The sequence below is a fragment of the Bombyx mori genome, chromosome 12 (assembly GCF_030269925.1).
Source record: "Bombyx mori chromosome 12, ASM3026992v2".
Classification (NCBI taxonomy): domain Eukaryota; kingdom Metazoa; phylum Arthropoda; class Insecta; order Lepidoptera; family Bombycidae; genus Bombyx; species Bombyx mori.
In genome coordinates this window covers 13,875,084-13,896,266 of record NC_085118.1, presented here as the reverse complement: position 1 = coordinate 13,896,266, position 21,183 = coordinate 13,875,084, and the positions used below count along the sequence as shown (strand labels likewise).

At 36.4% G+C, this 21,183-nt stretch overlaps 3 protein-coding genes across 6 annotated transcripts in view; 1 reads left to right on the top strand and 2 right to left on the bottom strand.

The window, feature by feature from the left end:
• Positions 1-3,346, bottom strand: part of PLCb1 (phospholipase C beta 1) — a 116,392-nt gene extending 113,046 nt beyond the window's left edge. The window contains exons 1-2 of one of the 2 annotated variants that reach the window (NM_001171921.1): positions 3,251-3,346; positions 2,580-2,726 (exon numbers count right to left, since the gene is read on the bottom strand). In NM_001171921.1, coding sequence (NP_001165392.1) covers positions 2,580-2,726; positions 3,251-3,346 — 243 coding nt within the window. Of the gene's footprint in view, positions 1-2,579; positions 2,727-2,805; positions 2,875-3,250 lie in introns of those variants that run through there. The other variant, XM_038014249.2, reaches the window with a different exon arrangement.
• A 2,427-nt stretch (positions 3,347-5,773) lies between these two features.
• On the top strand, positions 5,774-12,122 carry LOC101740326 (la-related protein 7). 3 transcript variants are annotated; one of them, XM_062671575.1, is made up of 9 exons: positions 5,824-5,842; positions 5,880-5,949; positions 6,070-6,388; positions 6,480-6,647; positions 7,894-8,175; positions 8,467-8,794; positions 9,492-9,607; positions 10,963-11,055; positions 11,897-12,122. In XM_062671575.1, the coding sequence occupies exons 1-9, from the start codon at positions 5,839-5,841 to the stop codon at positions 12,086-12,088; spliced, it is 1,572 nt and encodes a 523-aa protein (XP_062527559.1). In that variant the 5' UTR covers positions 5,824-5,838; the 3' UTR covers positions 12,089-12,122. The 3 variants fall into 3 exon arrangements, with proteins under 3 accessions (XP_004926804.3, XP_062527559.1, XP_062527560.1); XM_004926747.5 differs by having other exon boundaries at positions 5,774-5,949; XM_062671576.1 differs by lacking the exon at positions 5,824-5,842 and having other exon boundaries at positions 5,892-6,388.
• Positions 12,123-13,549: 1,427 nt separating this feature from the next.
• LOC101740458 (VWFA and cache domain-containing protein 1) lies at positions 13,550-18,858 on the bottom strand. The gene has a single exon (XM_038014491.2). The coding sequence runs from the start codon at positions 18,592-18,594 to the stop codon at positions 15,016-15,018; it is 3,579 nt and encodes a 1,192-aa protein (XP_037870419.1). The 5' UTR covers positions 18,595-18,858; the 3' UTR covers positions 13,550-15,015.
• Between the last annotated feature and the right edge of the window lie 2,325 nt (positions 18,859-21,183).

Here is a 21,183-nt window from a genome sequence, read left to right as displayed (position 1 = left end):
TGACAGAAATTATTGATTTAAGTAAAGTTTGATTTTGATTTTCATTATTGACTAAATCAATGAGTTTGATGGTGCTTAATAGCGAGTAGGTCCTCCTCTATTTCATATGCACTCTCTGAATCTGTCTGGGACACTTTCAATCGAATGGGTGATGTTTTCCTCGGGTATTCGCTCCCAACACAATTTTATGGCGTTTATGAGCTCTTGTCGATTAGTCACATTACTGAAGTTCGATTTGAGGCTTTTTTTCAATTGGTCCCATAAATGTTCAATAGGGTTAACATCGGGACTCATGGCCGGCCATGGTAAAACCGTAATATTGGCTTCAGAGAAAGCTCTCTGTGTTGTTCGCGCTGTATGCGGGCGAGCATTGTCTTGCATAAAGACGAAGTTTTCACCCACTCTTTGTAAAAATGGGATGACATGGGGCCAAATTATTTGATCGACATACCGGGAGGCAGTTATGGAGCCTTCTTCCAGAATTACCAGCTCAGTTTTACCGAGCAAGCTTATTCCAGCCCACACCATAACATTTGGACCTCCAAAACGATCCCTTTCGCGTATGCAAGGTTCTGAAAAACGTTCTCCTTCTCTTCTCCACACGCGCACTCGACGATCATCGCAGAAAAACTTCACTTTACTTTCGTCCGTAAAGAGTATATTTCTCCAGTTGTCCATTGTCCACTTCGCATGCTCGCGAGCAAACTTCAAACGTGCTGCACGATGCGCTCTTGTCAATTTTAGACGAATAGCACGAAATCTGGAACGTTGTCCGTCTTCATGGAGCCGATTTCGAATGGTTTGATCACCGATTCGTGTGCAAGTCGATTGCCGCAGTCGATTTTGTAAGACGCGGGCGGGAATCGTAAGCTCTCGACGTGCAGTCAATCTGATATACCGGTCTTCCTGGACGGTTGTAGCTCGCGCTCGTCCTGATCCAGGTCTCCTCGTGATACTACCTGTCTCTAAAAAACGTTCCCACGCGTTTCGAATAGCTCGTCGCGACACACCAAGACATCTTGCCACTGATCTCTGAGATTCTCCCTCCTAAAGCATAAACACTGCTCTTGTTGCTGTTTCCACATCCATATGACGCCGAGAGCCAGGCATAATGATCGCGAGTAACACCGAAATCAACTCAAAATGAAAAAAGTAGACGTGCGACTGTAACACTCAGAATGTGACTGAGGGTACAAGTGACTGAGAATTTGAGTAATAAATGTTTTTTGGAGTACTTCTCTTTTTTTGTCTACACACCATTGAATTCATGACTTGAAACATTGATAACGTTAGATAAACATGTCAACAATACTTAGAAATGTTTAACTTCACTATTTACTACCCAACAATTTTTTTTAGACGAAATTCGAGATTAACTTAAAGTGGGCCCTATTTTGTTTTGAGTAGTTTATATAACACACGACGATATCTTTGCTTTTATAAATGTCGAATTGTATTGAAATTAACATTGTTTTCATTTATAAGGTATCTTTCACAATGCGGAAAAAATAATGAAAAAAAAAACTATGGTTTTTCATTGCGTTACGCGAGTCGTTACTTCGAAATTAATATGCTGACAATTAAAAACGTGAGATTAGGAGGGAGGTAAAGGAATTTTAATTAAGAAAAAAGAGTAACAGAATACACAATATGAATGTGCCTTGTTTTAAGCCCAACAAGCAAACAGAAAGGACAATTCCGAAATTGTATATAACTGTTTTGTTATTATTTTTCCCGAAGCATGTACACAACATACTGGCTAAAAACACAAATTGTTTTCGAAAAACTATTTAATTGCACGTTAAAAGTATATGGGAACGTAGTAAGGTATGCATTTCATAGACTGAAAGTGAGTGAATAAATATAAAAATTTTAAACCATACAGTTCTTACCTTTATGGGACAGATAACTAAATCAACTAAGCAGCTGAACTGATATTGTTTAGAAGTGATGAATTAATGAAGACACAATAAGGAGAGGATCTATTGTATCCCTATCCTCAACAATTAAACACTATGAGTAGTGATGAAATTGTAAGAAGCATATAACTATTAATCATATATGTGACTGGACATAGCCAGGGAACATTTTAAGGTCAACTGTCTCATGATTACTACTACTCACCTGACTATTTTTAAACATAAGGCTTATTAACAATACTCGTATGATAATTTATCATTTATAGAAAAAATAAAGCAAGTTTTTCAGATGTATATGTGTATATGTGTCATGTAAGTAATAATCAGTCAAAAAACTATTCAAGTCTTTAATATTTACTATCAAAATAAAATTCAGTATACTTATTTACCAAATGATATTATGATTAAGAAAAACAAACAATTACTGGATCAGATGTTACCTTTCTATGTTTAGATTCTTAAAATGTGATTTTCGTTCTATGAATTAAATGGAAATTGGAAAATTAGGTATTTCGAGAATTTATATTATTGTTTTAAACATTATTGAATCAAGACAACCATTCTCTAAATTGAAGAATAGTTTTCTGTAGCTTTCATTATATCTGTTAATATATCATATCATAATTTAAATGGCAAATAAAATTTTTATGGCGTACTTACTTTTGGCACTTTAGCATGAACTCCAGTTCTGACATCTCTGATGGTGACAATGTCTAGCAACTCCACCTCCATGTTCTGATCAGTCCAGTACAGGTAGAAGCCATTAGGATCAACCCTCAAGGTAACTGGAAGGCCTGTCCCGGAATCCTATCAACAAATTTTTCTTTATTTTTTCATTGTAAACTAGCTTTGTAAACTTTGTAAAAAACAATATATAATTTTTTACTTGTTTTCAGTACAATTATAAAGATAAATTTGTAGTAAAGATTAAATCACTAATAACAATTAAAAAAAAAGCACATTTTCAATTGGCTAAATTAAAAAGTCAAGATTACCCACAATTTTTATTAAACATTAAATAAATTTTACAGTATTGTTAAAATATGTATGCCTATTTATAAATTGATTCGTAAAGCCAGAACATTTTGAAGCTATATAATAGCACTAATTTATTTAAAATGTTTATCTTTAATAAAGCATTGGAAAAAAATTGCATTCCACAACAAACTACTTACTACCCAATCTATTTTTTGGTTCGTTATAAATTCAAAATCATTGAATACTGTGTATCAAATAAATTAACAGACAGAAAAATTAAGAGCTTCATACAAATTAAACAACAAAACTAGAAATTAAAACTAGTAGCAAGGCACAAACAGGGGTTCACTTACCTCATCCCATTTAATAAATTTTTCTCCATCCTGCAAAGCTTTCGGCACTTCGATGGACTTTAAGCTAACTTTGGCTGATCTCGTGCTAGCACTCATCTCGACTAACGAACACAATTATGCGGAAATAACAACACTATTGTACATAAAATCCGTCATCTTCCTCTCACGGAACAATCTTACTGATTTTAGGTACTGAGATACTTATCCCTATGTACATACACTCAAACAATCTTTATAAAATACGATTTATTAATAAATTAATAGCAGCTAGCACGTTAGTCAATACACGACGGACACCTGCTAAATTACTAATAAACATTTATTTTCCCCTTAGCACATATCCAACGAACGTCGAGCGACAGACGGACGAGGGTACTACATAGATTAGAGTCAGGTATTAAATTTGAACCTGTCACACGATATGTAGTCTGTCCCAAGGAATTGAGTGACATTAAGTTCACGAACAATGATTCATCTCGTTCGTAAGTACGAAACCTATCTGTGGTTTTTTTAGGCATGGCAATTGGCTTCTTGCTACGCTATTGCTGCCAGTGATAAGTAGGTATGCAAATTTTCAATTATGAAACACAGATCGTAGAGTTAGTATTTTATGGTATATAGTTGTAGGTACTTATTAACTCCATGATTATTTTTTTTCCTACCTAAGCTGATAGCCTTCGGGGCTATTTCAGCGTAAGCCTAACGTTTGTAGGTGAGCTCACGGGGCTCAAACCTGATGACGTTGCTAACACGAATCCTAGCAAGAGCCGTGCTTCGCAGAATCTACCACCGGATCGGAAACGCGACCCACTGAGAAGATCCGGCGAGAAACTCAGTGGGCTGTGTCTGAGAGACTCCATGATACAGACATATTGCCGTATGCCGACGCTTCAATTCAAATTTCAATCCTACAGCTAGATTCGTTAAAATATAATTTTTTTCAGGTATTTCAACTTTAAATTAGTATACTGTAAAGTTCACGCATTGTCGCTCAATCACGTTTGCCTTTCAAGCGTCGATATTGTGAAGTGAAATAAAATGAAATTGTTAGTTTGACACTTTAATCAACTGGGATTCTATTAAATGAAAGGAGATGAATTGGGATGAAATATAATTAAAGTAAAAGGATGGTTATTTAATAAGACTGTTTCAAATAGTTTCAATGGATTTTTTATTGTGTTTTTTTAGTTTCACTCAAGTTCGTTGCTCACATTCCCGCCAAAGAGTCAGAGATTTCCCGTTACAGACTAAGTATAATTTATGAATGACACTATAGCGGGTGAGAACCATGTGGAAACTAGGATTTTTCCGATCTTAAATTGTAGTGCATACTCAAAGACTTTGATTAAATAGTAAACAACAAAATGATAAACTGAATAACTGAACGTATAAAACTAATACTAATAACTGAACGTTTGCCTATGTTTGCCGCTAGGAGCGCTGCTCCAACTGCATACAGAATTGAGTTAGCTTTTACGCTATCGAGAACGTTAAAAAACTCGTACACTCACACAGGTTTTTGCTAGTTTCCTTACTCTGTTTTAGCTACCACTACACCGCCATGAAGAAAGGCCTTATAAATTTTTTTATGGTGGTATTTAATTTAACAAAGTAAGTTCAGCTAGCGACACCATCAAATCATGGTAATGTCCTGTACTACTCGGTGCATAGGAGAAAACTTCTGACGCTCAAAAACTGAAAATGGAACTAATTGAATAGAGCTATACATTTCTATACCTATATATTTATATATATCTTCAATTAGTTCCATTTTATATTTAACCGAGATGAAAGATTAAAAGTATACGTAAAAAGTTAGGAATAGGTAATGTTAAACTAGCTTTCAAAAACAGCATTTGACAATAATTTCTGAATTGTTTGAAAATCGATTATTTCGAACAGATCATACTTTAACTTTAGCTCCACTACTCTCTCTCAACTCTACTTCTCTCTATGAACTCTTCCCATTGCCATCGTGGTGTAGGTGGGTAATGCAGGTACCAGCATGCTCAGAGGATTTTACCAACAAACTACAATCGTCAACTGGCATTTAAGGGTGAATTCTGTGGCTTCACAATGCTAGTTGAATGAATGAATGAATGAGATAATTTTGAGATTGTTGTGCAGAATTCATCTGCCGCTCTGCCTATTTCAACCGCGACGCAGTTTGAAGGGTGGGACTTCCTACACTCCTTTTTTACTAAAAAAACTATGATCCTGTTTGCCCATTTACAGCAATACAAAACTTCTAATTAAATATTGTATTAAACATCCCAAAACTTGTTTTTATAAAGAACCATTGTCATATTACATTTAAGTATTTATTCAATATTCGATCTTTATGCATGTCGAGATTTTTACTCGAGTGCTGCGTATTCAAATCGTTTAACACTAAAACTGGATCACATGAATAATTTTGGATTTGAGTGTAGAGTGGATAATACTCCATTCTAATCACATCTATTCGCTCAAAATGTAAGAAATGTGATTCCACATAGTACATCACTAGTTCGATTATGGTTCGATTCATAGACAAAATACTTTGGTTTGGTTTGATAAAGTCAGTGGATAAAGTTCGTTTTTGGCTAATGCCATAGAGTTACTATCGTATTAACTCCATGGCTAATGCACAAACCGTGCCAGAGCCAAAAAATAAAGAAGAAGAAGTTCGTTTTGTTTTGCATTTTTGTTTTAAGTAGGTAGGTAATTTAATTTGTGCGTGTGGTTCATATTACCTATAATATACAAGACGTACAATACGTTCATACTGTAAGAAAACATTTTAAAATCCAACAGCCATAAAAAAAAACTTGTTATAGGTCAACAATTATGTCAGAATCTGAAAATCTTGAGAACGCTGATCAAAATCCCAAACATGAAAACAGTGCAAGAAAGAGGGTTAGGCACCGAAAAAAACTAATTTACGAGAAAATACTCAAGCAGATGGAGTTTTACTTTAGCGACGCAAACTTAACTAAAGATAGGTACTTAGGTGAATTAGTTAAAAACGATCCCTATGTCGCTCTGGAGGTTTTTCTGAAATTTAATAAAATCAGATCAATGACACAGGATATAGTGGATATAGCTAAAGCTATGAAACATTCCACTATGCTCGAATTATCTGAAGATAAACTTAAGGTGGGTAGACTTCACAATTAAATAATTTTCAAGATAACCTAAAGTTTATTCTAATTAAGTTTAAATTCTCTAATAATGTATTAACTTGCAGGTTAAGAGGAAAACATCAGTTATTTCATATGATGCGGATGCTAGGACAGTGTATGTTGAGTCTATTCCTGTGACTGCCAGCAGAGACTGGCTAGAACGAGTGTTCTCCGACTTTGGCACTGTGGTGTACATCTCATTACCTAAATTTAAGAACACACAGAAGATTAAGGTAATTTAACATAGCCAACTATTATATTAATGTATCAGGCTCAAGAGAAAATTCCCTAAAAACAGAGAGGTGATAATGTTGATTACACTATCATTATAAGAATTGTTTTTGTATTTTGCAAAAGTAAGGTATCCAGTGTATATGAAGTTTTAGAATGCTTATTGAGGGAGGGAAGATCTTCCACTGAGCGAATGACATCGCTTGGTAAGCTGACAGTTCAAATGTTGTTGTTCGGAACTTGTATATATGCAAGCTTATCTTGAAAAATTAAATGTCATAAGCGAGATTCAGGCATTTGTCAAATATCTTGTGTTCCACAAAATCATTGAAGTTGAAAATCCAATTGCTTCATGTTGATTGTGCAAAGTGTTCATAATTTCGCCCACCTGTCCTGGTAAAACTGGAATAGCCTTTTATTAAAATCTGTCTTTTATCATTCTGTTATTCCCTGTACTGTGTATATCAAGTACATATGTATGGTGTATGTACCTATAGATCAAGGCTCTAAAGTATATACACCATACACTTCAGAAATTAATTGCCTGTATGACATTAACATCTGTCAGTACCGCATGACTAGGGATGTGACGTTTAGCAATTCATTTTATATCACTGATGATACTTGATGCATGAATCTAGTTCTATAATGTTGTTATGAAAATTAGTTTCAGAATCATTTAATTGGTATTTATAAGGAGACTCCGTTATTGCGGATGTACTAATGCGTAGTCTCTAGGGAATAATCTATCTATCGATTATCCATTGTAGCAGTACACCCCATCACTAAATACGTCTATGGCGTTTCGTTATACGCATGACACTTAAATTTTATAATTCTAAGTCATTATTTGTAAATCGCGGCAACTTTCAACAATTCAAACGAAAGTTACTAAAACTGTCACCCGCACCATGCTTCAGCGCACATATAATAAGCATAGAAATAAGATAACTTTTTTTTATTGCTTAGATAGGTGCACGAGCTCACAGCCCACCTGGTGTTAAGTGGTTACTGGAGCCCATAGACATCTACAAAGTAAATGCCGCCACCCATCTTGAGATATTAATTCTAAGGTCTCAGTATAGTGACGACTGTCCCACCTTTCATACCAAAACGCATTACTGCTTCACGGCAGAAATTAGTGTGGTGGAGGTACCTACCCGTACCGCCGACTCACAAGAGGTCCTACCACCAGTAAACATATATGTTTGTTGCCTGCAATATCAATACATTTTACCTTTTCGGCAGGGATATGGTTTCATAGAGTTTAACACAACAGAGGAAGCTCAAAAATGCATTAATACTTTCACCAAAATGGGTTGTAAGCTCCCAACATATATGCCGCCAGAAGACCTGTCTTCCATTAAAATGTTTTCGGTAGAAGAGAGCCCAGAAAACTCAACAGATATTAAAGAAGGAAAAGATGAAGATCCCCCAAAAAAGAAGAAAAAGAAGGAGAAAAAACCACCAAAAGGTCTGGACACGAAGACTAATGAACTTGATAGTGATAAAAGAGTTGATACACCAACTGTAAGTATTAACAAATTGTCTCTTAGGATACCATAATGCACTATTTGTGCACCTTACAACACAGCAGCAAAGTAATTAGTAAGTCTTCAGTTCATGTTGAATTGTTATCGAATTTCAGGATGAAAAGAGAAGCATTGATATGAACATCACTTGATGTAAGTTGTACTGTTAGTTTCCAAGATTTTTGACCAAAATTGTTTATTTTCCTCTCTAGTTCACAGTATAAAAGTTATATCCTTGTTTTTTTTTTTGTTGTAAATAATCTTAAATGTGTGCATTTTTCATTTACAGGAGACCAAAACATTTACAGACACTGAGTCAAGAGATGAGGCAACCAGCCAAGATGAGTCTAAGAACTGTGAGGAGACGACAAGGAAGAAAAAATTTAAAAAACGCACCACTAAGGAAAAGAAAGGAAAGAACGGCTTAGAGAAAAATGAAGCTCCCAAAGGCGCCCTTTGGGGATTGCAGGTTCTCGCCAAAAAAGAGTGGAAGTCTCTAAGGAATAAGTACTTAAATTTACAACGAAAATATATGAAAGAATTGAAAAATGAGCTACAAAATAAGAAACACTATATGAGAATACCACCTCCAGCTTCTCCAACTGGAGAAGTGAATGGTAAACAAAACTATTTTTTTAATAAAAATTAATAATATAATATAAAAAATGTAGACAATCATTTACTAGAAAGAAATGTATTATGTGTATAGGAAACATATCAGTTCCAAATAATAAAAAGCTTGAAATATTTTCTTAAGTAATGATAATTAGGAAGTGTAACTTTATTTAAACATGCAATGAAAAAAAAACTTTATTCCATTTTATACTGTAAATCTGTCAATAAGTCTGATGATATTGCAACTGTACATCTTTATAGACTTGTTTCTCTTGAAAAAGGTACTGAAATACCCATTCTATATGATATCATAAAACAGAAACCAAAACTGGAACTCAGTGGATATAATTTGGGGCCAATATAAATAAATAGTTAAGATGTGGTTGTTTGCTTACATGTGTGGGTATCACCATCCTGCTGATATTTGCCGAGAAGCAATAGCGGGTTCAGGTTTTAAGGAGATCACAGCCATTATAAAACACAATTCGGACATCGACCCACATCTCAGAGCAGGATAGAAAATGAACGATGCGATATCTATGTCCCCCAGTAACCACCAAACAAATACTTTAAAATAAAAATCATTTCGTAATTAACCTAATTAACACTGCTTGTTTATTTTATTGTGGTTTGATTGCCATGTTACTGATTATAATATTATAATAAAAATGACTACATCAAATATAATACTTTTTGCAGCATCTACCGATACCAATGTAAATGAAAATTTAGTAATGCCAGAAAAAATCCCTGGAGTTTTTGTTAAAGAGAAGCTACTAGAACCATGTATCGACGTAAGATTAACTAAAAGGACGGTGAGTTACTTAATACTTAAGTAGGGGAGGTTAAATAAATAGGATGCCTAACGGAGTCTATTCTGAAACATCTACTTTTGATGTTTTTTTATTTTTACTGTGTAATTCACAAGTTCACAGCACAGAGCTTAAGCGAGTCTATAGACATTACAATTTGATTGATTTCACCCACCTTGAGACTTGAGGTTGAATTCTCAGTCATAAGGGTTCTCCCGCTCTTCAAGTCAGAATGGATTATTGCTTCGGGACAATAGTAAGCAGAATGGTGATATTCACCCGTGCGAGCTCATAATGCATCTTAACACCAGTAATAGCTAGTATAATACTCAGAAAACGCTACTGCTTATTCTGTGACGATTGCCTTAGACATTTTCAAGTTATCCATGGGTAGAGATAGTGTGGTTCTATTCTACATTGACAGTGCAGACTGGTGACCCACAATGGGGGCTGGTATTCACTTTGTGATATCTATGCGCTACCGTAACTACACTAGGAGGGCTATAAATTCGTTCTCTATATTAGGACAGTTAGCATGATAAATAGAGAAAATTTAACCTCAAAAATCTTGCTAGCAATAATTAACAAAAAATCGCGCATAGTTAGTTTGTAACACCTGCCGAAGACCATCGCTTTGTGGTAGAGAATGACAATGAACGATTGGAAGCTTGTCTCATTTCGCCGTAAGCTACTTCTTGGGTCCGTGGACTGTCAGTGCACGAGTACAAACCTGCCATCTTTTGTTATCTTATCACACCTGAGCAAATCTACCCTATAGGTGGATACAATTTTTTTATTTTTTTTTATTGCTCAGATGGGTGGACGAGCTCACAGCCCACCTGGTGTTAAGTGGTTACTGGAGCCCATGGACATCTACAACGTAAATGCGCCACCCACCTTGAGATATACGTTCTAAGATCTCAGTAACGGCTGCCCCATCCTTTAAACCGAAACGCATTACTGCTTCACGGCAGAAATAGGCAGGACGGTGGTACCTACCCGCGCGGACTCACAAGAGGTCCACCACCAGTATCCTACCACCACAAATTCTAAAAGCACTCATTTTTTGAAACGCATTTGTCTTAAAGTGCGAACCTTACTTGATGATTCGCTCCGGGTATTTCAATATTGCAATAATTGTTACGTTTTAATAAATCTTGTAGAAATTAATATTTAAAAAAATCTAATATTTAAAAAAAAAGACATGCCCACTGAGTTTCTTGGCAGTTCTTCTCAGGACGGAGGCTAGTTTTTGTGAATTGGCGGTAGTTCTTTTTGACGTTCAACAAGTGTCTATTTCATTTAAGTTGAATAAAATTATTTTGATTTTTTTTAATGTTTGATAATTTTGCTTACAGATACGAACCAACGTGCACGTGTTACACGTAGACGTGAAGGAGAGTCAGTCAGAAGTCGTCATTAGATTCGATTCCCCTAAAGCTGCTGATGAGGTATTTGTGTAAAACATTCTAGAACAATCCTTTATAATTCAAAATTTGGTACTTATTTGATGGTTGAGGGTGGGTAGATATAAGACTGTATTGTTGTCGACTTGAAGAAATCAGGTCGAATTTCCAATTGTAATGTTATAACAGCGATAGTAATAATCGGTTGTTGATTATTTGTTTCTTCTTTGGCTAAATCATTGTCGTAAGTTGTGATGTCATTTATACATAGATAGAAATAGTAATTATGATAAATGAGCTTGCGTTTCCTCTCATCTGGGGTAAGTGGTCACGATGGCTCATGAATACTGCTTTAAAACCCAGTGCTGCTTTTTCATATTATTTTTAAACAAAAATATCGACGCTTGGGAAATCAAGAGGGACGTTCATTCCACAGTATGACACAGTGAGAATCAAGCAATAATGATTTTTGAAATAATGTAGCAATATTAACACGAGATAGGAATCTTTTTCTTTTCCTACCTATTCTAGTAATCTCGAAGGGTTGTACTAGAATGAGAAAGGATCAATTCTGCTCCATTGATGGTGCAATAATAGAATGTGCGATAGTAAACAAAAGGTGTACCCTTTTTTTCCCTACCTATGCTGATTGCTTTGAGAGGCTATTTCAGCTTCTCTTTGGCGTGTAGATGAGCTCACGGAGCTCAAACCTGGGTACGTTACTAACACTGGCCCTAGCAAGAGTAGTGCTTCGCAGAATCTACCACCGGATCGGAAACGCGACCCACTGAGAAGATCTGACCGAGAGAGTCCTCACGGACGTGACGTGAAAAACTCGTGACGTAGCTTGGCACCGGCGTCAATAGTCGTTGTTGTGTTGTGACAGTACTGCGCGAACTCTCACAAGCGGGCCCGCGTGCTGTCGGGCGCGGAGGAGCAGGCGCAGTGGGGCGCGGCGCGCGCGGCCCGGCGCCGGCCCCGCGGCCGCACGCGGCTACTCGCGCGCCGCACGCACGCGCTGCTCGCGCCCGCCTCGCCGCAACCCACCAACACGCATCTAAGGTTCGACGAGGAATAAACGCGTTCTGTTATAAATAAATATTTTCACTACATCTCTGTTTTATTGAAGTAAAATGCGATTCCAACAAGGTTGCCTTTTTTCACCCTACTTATTCTAGTAGCCTCGAGGGGTTATTCTAGATTCACCGAGCCAGTATGTAAACTCACGGCGCTCATACCGGGAGTGTTGCTAACACTGGCCTTAGCAAGAGCATTGCTTCGTAGGATCTACCATCGGATCTGAAACGCGACCCACTGAGAAGATTCGACAAGAAACTCAGTGGGCTGTGTCTATGGGTTAATTTATACGACGAGGACGGTGACCGTAAATGGATCGGGAGGATCCGTAAAATGACATGCTTACAGACAGAGCGACAGTGAATGCGTGGCACTCGAACCGATACCTGTTGCAAGCCAGCGCGAATGTTAGCAACGAGTAGCGCCCAATATTTTAATGAAGTATTTACAAAATATATATATATTATAAACGGATCCTCAGGGTGGCGGCGACAATCGAGACAATTTACATCCACACGAAATATTATATTCTCTTTAGTACACGTTACGGTGGGTAGAATACGAATGCCATCAGAGATATGCTAACCGCCGGTATTTATACAATCGTCTTTACCTATTTTAATACAAACTGAGTAGGTTAAACATTGTACATCTTAATTATTCTGCTGATTATTTACGTACAATTATTATTTAATAATATCGAATTATGTAACATAAATAACATTAAGGCTTATTGCGCCGGAAGCTGTCAAGCGGAAGGCGCCAATAAAATATTATAAGTATAAAGAAATATGAATGAACTATTTACTTGATTATGAAATTACTAATTATATTATAAGAATAATAAGTTTATATATTTCCTAAGTTCGTAAATAATTATTATGTGAGGCCGGAAGTGTTGCTCGATAACAATATATATATTTCTATCTTTAATTTAAAATATATATTATAATATAAATGTTGACGATGTCGCGTCTCTTACGTACACAGCGTTGCCTATTACAAGAACAATCTGGTTTAAGGATGAAAAATGAACGAAACCACAATACTAAACGTCGAAAAAGTTTCACTTCTTTCACGTGCGCCAAATTGTTCGCGCCCCCTTTTTTAATTACTTGGCTGTCGACTTTGATCAATTATGGTCATGATCGTAGTTGATAACAGCTCTCCAAAAATCGTACAATATCTATCATTTTTTAAACATTGGGGCAATATCTGCCAGATATGTGGCGAACGACTTTTACTGTACTTTTAGTGTTGAAAGATATGGTGTAAAAAAAAAAAGATTTACCCATAACTTTACGTAATTAGGGTTAATGTATAGTGAGCACATTCAGAAAAGTATTTTTGTCTATTTCTGCGGTATTCACACTTTCCGATTTTGAAAATTGAATTGGTTGATGAACGACAATTACATACCATATAACTAAGGCAGCGTGCACGTATGAAAGAAAACAAGAAATATTTACAAAAGAAATTTAATACATCGAATAAATGCCAAAATTAATTTCATCCTAAAAATAAGCCTATAAATAACTTAGTTTTAGAGGCACTGGCACGTATCATTTATTTTATTCTTACAAACTAAATACAAAAATTACATTATCAAAAATTGTCATACAAAAGTTTACCTGTAAATACAACCTCGATACGATTACTGTTTATGATGCAAAAATCATTATTGTAATAATAATAAAGTTTTAAGACATTAAAGCTTTAGAGAACTTTAGGATTATCAAATTTAAGTACATAATAATAAAGACTGATCAAAAGATCATAAATTATAAATTACACGTTTCATTTCTGGACGTTCAATTAACATTTCAAATTTGATATTAATTGCAAAAATTAAGTATTTCAATGGAACATTTATACCACAGTAAATAATAATAACGATGAGAAAGCACCACGTTTTTTAAGTAGATGTATAAAGTTTAACTTAGCTTACCGAGCTTCAAACCTCGTGTTAATGAGGTAATTAATTTCTAATTGAGGCTCGCTGATTACCCGCAGGATGGCGCTCGGGAGATCCGTCCCACCCATACGCAAAATAGGAACACTGAATTGTGAAAATCTGTTTGTTTAATATAATGTATCATAACTCGACATGGCTTGCTGAAACAGCATGCTTAGTGCGAGTTTTTTAACGTTCTCGATAGCGTAAAAGTTAACTCAAATTTGTATATTTTTATTTATTTATTGCTTAGACGTGTGGACGAACTCACAACCCACCTGGTGTTAAGTGGTTACTAGAGCCATAGACATCTACTACGTAAATGCGCCACACACCTTGAGATATAAGTTCTAAGGTCTCAGTATAGTCACAACGGCTGCCCCACCCTTCAAACCGAACACCGGTGCATCGCTCGATACGAATGCACCGGACGTCTTATCCTTTAGGCCACGACGACTTCAGAAACGACAACTTCAGACTTATTGTATGCAATTGGAGCAGCGCCCCTAGCGGCGAACGTTAACTTTTACGCTAACGAGAACGTTAAAAACTCGCACTAAGCACAGTTTTTTTAGAAAACGCCTACGGATGATAAATGGACACCACATCAAAATGTTTCACAGCTGCACTGTACGCAATACAATAAGATAATTCAAAACAGGCATGGACGGAATCCACAGCTTCGTCAGAACGCAGGGTGCGTCTGAAAGCTGCCTTCCTTTTATCTCATTGATTCACGACAAAACTATAATACGTTGTGCTTGAATGAATATTATTTCTATGTAAGTTAGGTAGTGGAAATATTATTCATCAATGTAAGTGGAACGGTTCCCGAAGCACGTGTTCAAGCATTTAATCTTCGTATACATATATAGTTATTATACAATAGGTACAATAGTAATGGTTTAAAATGTCTAACTAATAAGTACTAGAGGTAGATAAGTCGAAAAAAACGTGACAATAATAATGATAATTCATGATGCTTCCATATGTCGATGGACCGTCACCGGAGCTATGATACTATTCTTACCGCATGGCAAAACTGTAACATTTAGGTCTCCCGATTTTAAACGCGGCTTTATTTTGGCGGGAAGTGGACAGCTGATGTCAGATTTAGTGTCATCTGACAATATAATGGGATCATTTACAGAGAATCCCGTGGCTTCCGAATCTTCATGCGGCGTCATTGTTGAATAACCATGATCGGAGCCACCCGCAGTATGCGCCCTCCGGTACCCTGTCACTACTCTATACGGAGATATCGGAGCTTCCATTTCCATTGCCGGTAGTAATTTGTCGTGACCGGATTGATCGTGAACGTCATCAGAATGCAGTTGGCTCATTTGCACGTCTGGATCATGCCAAGTTTCTGCGGGTCCGTCCACGTATAAATTATGACAGCTAGCCGAAGTTACATTCTGTCGGTAACAGTATATCGCTACCGCTACAATCAAACTAACAGTCACTATGCAACCTGCAATGGGTCCTATTGCCGAATAACCACCTAAAGCGTCTCTGTTCATGTGACCGTAAGTTCCTTCGCCGTACGGAGTTACCGCTCCCAAAACGCCATTGAAGCAAGTGGACTGAGAAGTGCAAAAAGGAGCTAGTAATGTGCTACTGCCATCCGTGTCTATCTGACACCACTCGCACCCTAAAACGCCTAAACAAGAAGAGTGCGACGTGTAGGTCTCGCATTGAAAATCAAAGCAAGTTTTTAAATTCTCAGCAAAGTTATAAAAGTAATGCGACTTGTGATTGTTGTTCTCTAACATCATGCCACATAAGGGAATATCTTGATTAAAACGTGACACGTTCGAGTTGGCGCATTCGTAGATTTCGGAGCTGCATTCGCAAGGGCATTCGCACTCCGTTTGTTCCATACGATTGCAATTGAGACACAGCCGATCATTTATACTACAAGGACAGAATGCGTTCGGGCAAGATGCGTTAACGAGACCTACAAAGGCATTAGTTCCAGGAATAGCAGCAATGTAATAATGAACACAATGATCACCTGAAACTACGTTAGAGAGCACATCGGACAGGGATATGTTAAATTCATAAAATCTCTGTATAGTTTTATCATAAAAGTTATTACACAATCGTTTCGACACAAAGCTTTTATGATTCAACATGTCTATAGCTATCATGGATTCCTTATGTGTAATATGTTGCTGTTCAATTGGACCAGAGCTGTTAGGATCCATTAAACCGGGATGTGAAATTAAATACCCTCGATTGTTCATAATGAAACATTTCATAGAAGAACCTGCACAAACAGGCATATTATCGATTAGGAGTTTATAAAGAAAACCCATTGTCATATCCATTGAAACTACCATTGTAGGATATAATGAGCTCTTTACAGCATAAGACAGGGAAACAATATATCCCGCACCTCCAACATCCAAATTAGGAGGGGTCAATATAATTTTTCCAGGGTTTTCAATTGCATAAGTGTACCATGGCCTTCTTACAGGTTCATAGTCATATTCTAAAACTGTACCAGGAAACATTACTAGAACTCCGCTCTCTGTAACGGCATACCTTCTGACAACATACTTAGAGTATGGCCCGTGTAAGTGTTGTCTCTTATAAAATGATAATAGAGTATTTAAATAACCTACATCTTGTTGAATTTCGTTTTTAAGACCTGGATTAGAGAGCAAGCCGTGTGCTACACTTTTCAAATATGCTAAGTAGTTTTGCATATAAGTTACAGCTTCTTGTCCATCCCCCATGTCATACAAGTAAGTGAATGGTGATTGAAAACTGGAAGGACTAAGGTAAACAGTACCTTGGTCAATAGTAGCAATTTGTTTAAAATGACGACATATTTTGCCCGATTTTGGAGGAAATAAATCTAATCTATGAAACAATATTTCTTTGTTGCTTCTAGCAAAATATACATTTGTTTTATTTAAACTATTTTGTGCAGATTGTTTGGAAACAATGCATACAATATATAAGTTGTCTACCCACTTCCAGGAATAAATTAATGGGCTGCTTGAATTACTATCATCAGATGACACCGATAGGTTACCAAAACTTTTTGAGTACATACCAGTTTTGATATCATTTATATATTTATATGTGTCTATATTTTCTAAATTTGTAAACTTTATTTTATCTATGGCTGTTTCAGGACGTGGAAAGTATGTGTGCATTAAAACTTTACCTCCAAAATCCATGACAAATGCTTTCTTTTTGTGGTCGCCTTTGAAATATATGATGTCTTCTGCTAAATCTGACCAGTAGAGATCGAGTCCTAACACTCCAGTTAGTGTTGGTTGTACCAGAGATACCATGAAATCTCTTTCTGTTGCCTCCCATATTGGACCTTCAATTTTTATTTCTCTGTCATCAAACTTGCCAGGGAGCAGAGATATAAATGCCGAAGCCACTTGGCCGATCACAGCACTGTCATTTATGTGCAGTCTCATTACTGAATGGTTGTTTGAGTGAGTGTGCCACTTATCGATATGCAAGATACCAAGAGAGCTATTCCTGTCTATTTGATTTTCATATATCAATCCAATGGCAAAATGTACACTGTCATCTTTTTTCATTGAATATGGAAACATTTTCAGCCATGTTTCATTTTTCAAAACCTTTGTGTCAGTGAGGAAAATTAGTAGTTTGTTCTTTGGTAATGTTCTTTGACTCAGCAAATTCTTTAGTTCATTACTGATCAATGTTGGTGATAAACTTAATGATGAAATATCTATAGCAGCCAAATGTTCTCGAAATAGAAGCTTGTTATTGTCTGTGGCATTACCCAAATCAGAAATTCCTTCGATACTGCATGAATCTTCAAACTTCATGAAGTCGGTCATGTTCGTCATCTTAAGAGCAAACAAATCAGCACTTTGTAGTGCATAAACTGTTTCTTTTGCGACATTCACTGCATGCTGAAGTGAATCTGAGCTCATATTATTATCTATAATAAAAACTACTAACTTTGGTTCCGGATGCACAACTTTGTGATATAAATATCTTAAATTAGAATGTGGCATTGCTGTACAATCTCTGTCAGTGGCATAATCTATATGTGAAAGAAAATACTGTCTCTTAACTTTGATATCTTTGAAACGATCCAACATTTTTAACTTCGGATCCTGGAGTGGTAAGCTTTCATAGATATTCGAGCTTCTTATAAATACTGACTTACGTATAGAGTTAAACGGACATGGATGGGTAAAAGACGGTGTGCTGTTGTCGCTTAAGACATTGTACATATCACGTAGTATAATTTTGGCCGAAGATATCTTGTAGCTTAGTTTATCTGCGATGTTATTCAGTAATTCGATATCCGAGTCCTGGTGACTAACCTTATATGCAGAACGAATTTCAAAATGTGATGTGTAGTCGCTGCCTAATTCTTTTACAACTAAATCATTGAATTTCGCCGCCAGCGTTTCCGACAGTTGTAAAATTGTTGTTTTGTAATCACTTCGGATGTTCGTTCTTGTAGTGCTGTCATTTTGCGTGAACACAGTTCCGATGCAGACATTGGTAGATAATATAAAAAATAACCATGAAAACCTCATCTTTCCGTTAATAACATTATTTGTCGATAATATTTTTTTACACTTCAATGTACGACTGGTTACGATTCCTGCGCTTGACTATGACAGCTGCGAGCCTTCCCATTGTGTTTACAATTATTTTATAAAAAAGTAAAGTAAAAGTAATAGCACTGAAGCAATAACAATATTGTATACAGGCGCAAAGACAGCAGGTTTGTAACATTCATGCATTAGACAAAAATATTTCATAGACTGCGTTTTGTCAGTGCTGCCAGATAGCATTTGTATATATTATTTACAATGTCATTAAAATAAAAATACAGTATTTTAGTATGAAAATACAGTATGTATGTAATATGTGTAGAAGATATTCTAGGCAAATATAGCATTTTTTCAGTAATTATTCACCGTGCCGTATGTTCTAAAAATACATTCAATATTTAAATGCGTCGCTAGTGCAAAGATGGAGCCAGTGTCAAACACATTTCCCTATTATTGCTTAAGCTCACGTGCTTTAGTCGCAATGTGTTTTGTTTTAACCAGTTTTTTTGACAAGAAATTCGTTACAGTATTTTTACATTATAGTAAACAGTTAAAGCAGTAATAATACAGTGAATCTACTGTAATTGTAATTATAGCGCATCTGGTATCACTACGTTGTGTAGGGATTACAATCTTAAATCACTTTATCGAAGGATCAATTTTATTTCCCAAAGAAAATCGATTTTCGATGGAATCACACAGATTAATTGATCTCAGACAGTTGAAAATAGAATAGATTTTTACGTAATAACTACTAATAATAATAATAATACCATAAAAATAATTTAAATAATAAATAAATTGATAAGTAAATAATTTATGAATTTATTTTTTATTTATTTATTTATTACAAAAACATACAATTTTAATCATAATAACAAATATTGAAACGATGTTATCTGCTGTAGTCATAGACTGATTATAATATAACTAGAATAATTTATGAATATTTAAAGCAACACGTAAAAATATACATTAATTATTAAATCACCGATAGATAATTATATGACTACAGTGTCACCAACTTATTTGTGAACTGATGGGTCTCGCCATCGTCGTTTCAGTGTTGCTAATTAATACCAATATATATATAAATAGAGTCCTTATGTCATACAGCAGCTTTCATGGCACTGCACCCATTTCAAAAGCACCCATTTCAAAAAAGTCGAAGGCGTAAACGAAGATAAAATTAGGGGATTTTACCTTTGAAAACAATAAAAGGACAATCAGCGTCTGTTTGAGATACAGCTGAGGAGGATTACAGTTTTTTTACTGGTAAATAAAAACGTCCTTTGTAAGAATAATATAATATAAAATGCGTTTTGATTCAATAATTTAATTAATTTTCCCCCACAATTTTATTACCTTATTATCAACATGAGCATACGGCACATTTAAAGGTGAGCGGCTACCGTCGCTCGTGGACGTCAGTAAGTCACGTTTGAAGAAAAACATATACTAGCATTCAGGAAACACCATGCAGGGAAATGAAAAGCAGAATGGTAGGTTTCATACTCGCTTTTAGCATATTTATCTTCTGTCCACACTGAGTGTTCCTATGCGTCAATGTTTTTCTTTCTATCTTTTATAATAACCTTTTTTTGGGCCAGGGCCGAACCTTCTGCGAGGTCGCGCGCGGGGTTTGTGGGACTTGACGATCTGCAAGGTGTTGGGAGCAGACCGCGGACCCAAGGAATTTTAGGGCCCTACCGCACTAAACGACTCCCCTGCACTCTTACACTCGACGTCCGATCTCCGTCCGGAGTCAGAACCCGGTCAGAGTAGGGGGGTTCCCGCGGTCAACACTACAACCAGACACGCGGCGCAACCCCGAGGACGCCTGACCGACGGGTCGTCGAGGCGATAGTCGACGACCAACGACGCCGCGCCGGTCTCCGCGGTACGGCGCGGCGGCGGCTCTACCAGGCCGCCGCCCAGTTATGCCGCTGGTGTTCCGGGATACCCCGCTGGGCCAGAACCAGCCTGCCGGGTCGGAACGCGATACACCGCCGACCGGGTTGTCGCAGCCGCCGACGCGTCCTCCCGTCCTCCTGGTGATCTTTATAATAACCTAGATCAACTTAGATAGCGATCATTTTTTTCGCCTTAGGCTACCATAATTTAATTTCGGGGAAACTGACAGGCCAAGGATTAATTTACAAAGACGACCTTGAGATAAAATAACCTTCAGAAATTACAACTATACATTTTACAACCCTTTGTACAATCGAGGTCAACTTAGTTTATTGAATAGGTTTATCGTATAAAAGGCTTTTTGTTACATGAAACTTGAGTTTAACTAATGTTTCGCAACAGCACCTTATACTACGAGTAAAGGTGTACATACTTCACATGATATAAAAGATAAGTTTTTTCCTCACTATTTCAATTTCTGTGTGCACAAGTGACATTAACAGACGAATAACCTATTTTAGTCATAATAAAACTGATATCTTAAATAAAACATACACTACATATTTATTTATTTAATATCTAATTATTAAGTATGTGTATTATCAATAGAACTAATTAATAAGTGCATTATCTATGGACGGAACTCATACGTAC